Source organism: Carlito syrichta, unplaced genomic scaffold (assembly GCF_000164805.1).
Source record: "Carlito syrichta isolate Samal-C Ts95f unplaced genomic scaffold, Tarsius_syrichta-2.0.1 Scaffold306957, whole genome shotgun sequence".
In the NCBI taxonomy this organism is placed as follows: Eukaryota; Metazoa; Chordata; class Mammalia; order Primates; family Tarsiidae; genus Carlito; species Carlito syrichta.
In genome coordinates, this window is record NW_007251053.1 from 15,451 (window position 1) to 19,640 (window position 4,190).

At 49.3% G+C, this 4,190-nt stretch overlaps 1 protein-coding gene across 3 annotated transcripts in view; it reads right to left on the reverse strand.

The window, feature by feature from the left end:
* POLDIP3 (DNA polymerase delta interacting protein 3) overlaps window positions 1-4,190 on the reverse strand; it is a 31,680-nt gene that overhangs the window by 7,053 nt on the left and 20,437 nt on the right. For all 3 annotated transcript variants that reach the window (XM_008063626.1, XM_008063625.1, XM_021715295.1), the window contains 2 exons: window positions 2,199-2,378; window positions 1,531-1,608 (listed from right to left, as the gene is read on the reverse strand). In XM_008063626.1, the coding sequence (XP_008061817.1) occupies window positions 1,531-1,608; window positions 2,199-2,378 (258 nt within the window). The remainder of the gene's footprint in view (window positions 1-1,530; window positions 1,609-2,198; window positions 2,379-4,190) is intronic.

Below are 4,190 nucleotides of genomic sequence, written 5' to 3' on the forward strand. Positions count from 1 at the left end.
GAGGTGAGTGGATTGCCTGAGCCCGCAGGTTCCAGACCCGCCTGGGCAACTTGGTGAGACCTCATCTCTAAAATAAATCAAAAACTAGCCAGGCATGGTAGTGTGCGCCTATAATTCCAGTTACTTGGAAGGCTGAGGCGGAAGGATCGCCGGATCCTAGCAGGTCGAGGTTGCGATGGCCGGGAATGGCAACTGCACTCCAGTCTGGGCAACAGAGTGAGACTCCAATTCAAAAAAAAAAAAAGACTCTTAACAAATACAATAGCAGGCTGGACTCGGTAGCTCAGCCTGCAATCCTAGCGCTTTGGGAGGCCGAGGTGAATGGATTGCCTGAGCCCGCAGGTTCAAGACACACCCGGGCAACTTGGCGAGACCTCATCTCTACAATAAATCAAAAACTAGCAGGGCATGACAGTATGCACCTGTAGTTCTAGTTACTTGGAAGGCTGAGGTGGAAGGATCGCCAGAGCCCAGCAGGTAGAGGCTGCAGTGGCCGGGAGTGTGCCACTGCTCTCCAGTCTGGGCGACAGAGGGAGACCCAACTCAAAAAACAAACAAACAAAAAAATAATAGCCAGTGCAGGCATACAAAAGCTAGAACTCAGCTGGAAGAAGAGGCTGAGTTGCATTCATTTTGTGATCTGACAGTTCTAAGGGTGCCTAGATTTTTAAATCAATGGCTCTTTTGGTGCCTGAGTGAATAAGAGGCTGAAAAGGAATTTTTAGCAGTATCTGGGTCCCTACTCACTAGTCATGACTCCGGTTTTGCCCATGACTGGATGGGTGGTAAAGGATGTCCCAGGAAGGCAGACAACACCAATTCATCTCACTTTTTTCACTTTGGAAGAGTCATGTACAACCCCCCAAAGGAGGTAGGAAGCTCCAAAGACTCATGGGAAAATAGGACCCACTGGGTACTGCACAGTGGGACTTAAGGATTCCATTTAGGACCCATTACTCCAGACATCCTCTAACCCCAAGATTCAAGCCAGGCAACTGGCCCTCAGGTAGAAGCTGTGCAGAAAGAGTGAACACAGCCAGCCTGACTGCTATCCTTTTTGAAAAGTCTGCTTCAAAGGTTGGCCCTTGGCTGGCATCTGGAAACTTGGATTTCAGGAGGTTCCCTAAAATGCACAAAAAATATGGTTTCTGATGAATACTTCCTTCTGGGAGTCTGGCCTTTTGGTACATGCCAGCAGAGACTGCCTAAGTAACTAGTCCCCAGAAAAACCTCTGGGCACTGAGTCTTCAATGAGCTCTCCTGGTTTCATGTGTTGTCACAACTTGTTGCTGGGAGAATAACATGCATCCGTGTCACTCTACTAGAAGACTCTGGAAGCTGTGCCTGGTTTCCCCCAGACTTTGTCCCTTGAGCTGAATGCTCTGTATCCTTTTGCTGTAATAAATCTTAGCTCTGAGTACATCTACAAGCTGAGTTTTACGAGTCCTTGTATTCATCAAACCTGAGGTGGGTGTTAGGGACCACAAAAGCAGTTTGAGATTTAAATTTCTGGCAGGTCACAGTACTTACAACAATGTCCTCCTCAGTGACTCGCGGGTGCAGATTATTCACAGTCATCTTGGTGCCTTCCAAAGGGCTGAGGACAGGCTGCCACATAGACAAGGGTGTTACCAGAAGTTGAACAGAAGCATGCACTCACACAACAAAACTTACTCCAGGCACACAAACAAGAAGGCCCAGAGGGGAGCTCCATGGAAAGCTGTCACAACTGGGCCCCTTGGACCTCAGCACCTATCACACCCCCACCACTCTATGCTAAGGGCACAGACCTTCCATCATTTCCCAAATATGCCAGCCTTTCAGGCTCTGAGCCTCTGCCTGGAATGCTAAGCATGCTTCCAGACCTACTCAGTTCAAAAAGTCCTTTCTCCTTAAAGCCTTCTGAGACTTACCATGTGAAATGAGATGCTCTTTCCTCAATACTCCCAGCAGCTCTCTTCTGAGAGAGCCTGTACTGTATCACCAGATAGTGACTGCTCTGCAGGTCTGTTGTCCCCACTAGCTTGCAAGCTCTTTGAAGACAAGAGTCCCTAGGTCTTGGTTTGCTCATCTGTAAAATGGCGATGGCAACACCTACCCCACCCAAGGGTGTTGTGAGGAGCCAGTGGGGGTACATACAGCACACTACCCACCCAGCACAAGCTGACTCTTAACTGGTGTAGTCACCTTCACCTCACCTCAGCAGGTGGCAGCTCTTTGGGGGGTTCCTCCTTGTTCACCAGTGTCCGGGACATGTTGGTCAAGGCTTTTGTTCGAATAGATGAGGGGAGAGCAGGAGCCGTGTAAGCATCATTCTGAACCACTTTGGTGAGAGGGAGAGCCTTGGACATGGAGAGCTTGGAACTACTCAGCCCAGACTAAACAAAGAGACAGAAGGGAACCTGAGAAGCCAGACCTGGACTCTTCCGAGAAGCCCCAAGGGGCTGACAACCTGTTGAAAGCAAGAATTCTTAATGCCTCCTAGCTCTCCAATTCCAATAGAGGCTTGGGACCAAAAAGGCTGCTGACTACAAGTGACATTCCACGGAGAAAGGGTGAACAGGAGAAAAAAACACAGCCTAAGCACATGCTCATAAAGCTATCTTCTATAGTGTTGGAAGCTCTTAGCAGGAAGCCAGACATGACCTGGAAACTCACCCAGGAGCCTCAGGCTCACCAATAATACCACTTAGACTTTCCAAAAACTCTACAATCTGGGGCTGGTCAGAATCAAAATCTTGAGGTCAAGTTCATTCCGAGACATGTGTCTATCACAATGGGCTAAGCTCTAGGATGACTGGGCATAGACACCCACGCTGAAGAAGGGCCAGAACTCAGCTGAGCATGGTGGCTCACGCCTGTAACCCCAGCACTTTGAGAGGTCAAGGCGAGAGAACTGCCTGAGCCCACAGGTCCGAGACCAACCTAGGCAATAAGGTAAAACCTCATCTCTACAATAAATAAAAAAATATTAGTCAAGTGTGGTGGCACACAGCTAGAGTTCCAGCTACTTGGAAGGCTGAGATGGAAGGATTGCCTGAGCCCAGTAGGTCAAGGTAGCAGTTGCTGTGAGCCACTGCTACCCAGCCACCCAGCCTGGGTGACAGAGTGAGACTCCAACTCAAAAAAAAAGAAGGCCCAGAACTCATTTTCTTGGACCCTGTTCTGGCCATACAGAGGCACTACACATAGCCCTGGTCTCATCAGTTCCCAGACTGTCAGGGACTCACTGGTGCTGGCACACGCAGACCATAAAATCAGCCTCTCCCTGCCTGGATGTAATCCCTTGGAAATATAAACCCTTGTATTAATATGTCTGAAGAGAAAGATGGATACAGCATAAATGACATGACCTTGCCGATTCAGGGCAGTGTTTACGGCACTGATCCAGAGAGAAAGGAGGAATGCAGCAGTCAAGGAGGCAAATCAGAGTATGGGCAGGGTGAATTCACCAGAAACATTTACCCCATGCAGGATTTTATATTCCTCAAGTAGCTTTCTTTCTTTTTCTTTTTTTTTTTTTTTTTTTTGAGTTGGAGTCCCATTCTGTTGCCCAGACTGGAGTGCAGTAACACGCTCCCAGCCACCGCAGCCTCAATCTGCTGGGCTCCGGCGATCCTTCCGCCTCAGCCTTCCAAGTAGCTGGAACTACAGGCATGCACCACCACACCTGGCTATTTTTTTTTTTATTTATTGTAGAGATGAGGTCTCGCCAAGTTGCCCAGGCGGGTCACGATCCCACGGGCTCAGGCAATCCACTCCCCTCAGCCTCCCAAAGCGCGGGATTACAGGTTGAGCCACGGAGCCTGGCTCTCAAGTAGCTTTCTAAGACTCCAGAGCCAGAGCAGCACAGTGGTTACACACATGTCCCTGGGAGACAGACTGCTTAGGCTCAAGTCCTACCTAGATCCACTACTGAGAATCAGTTGTGTGATGCTGAGCAGACTTATTTCACCTCTCTGCTCCCTCATCCACAAAATAAGGACTATAATAAACAGCACCCATCTCACAGGGTGGGAGTGGGGAGGAGTCTTACATGAGTTAACATAAATATGGCACTTTTAAAATTAGGGTTGTCGCCGGGCTCGGTAGTTCAGCCTATAATCCCGCGCCTTTGGGAGGCTGAGGTGAGTGGATTGCCTGAGCCTGCAGGTTCGAGACCCGCCTGGGCGGCGAGACCTCATCTCTAC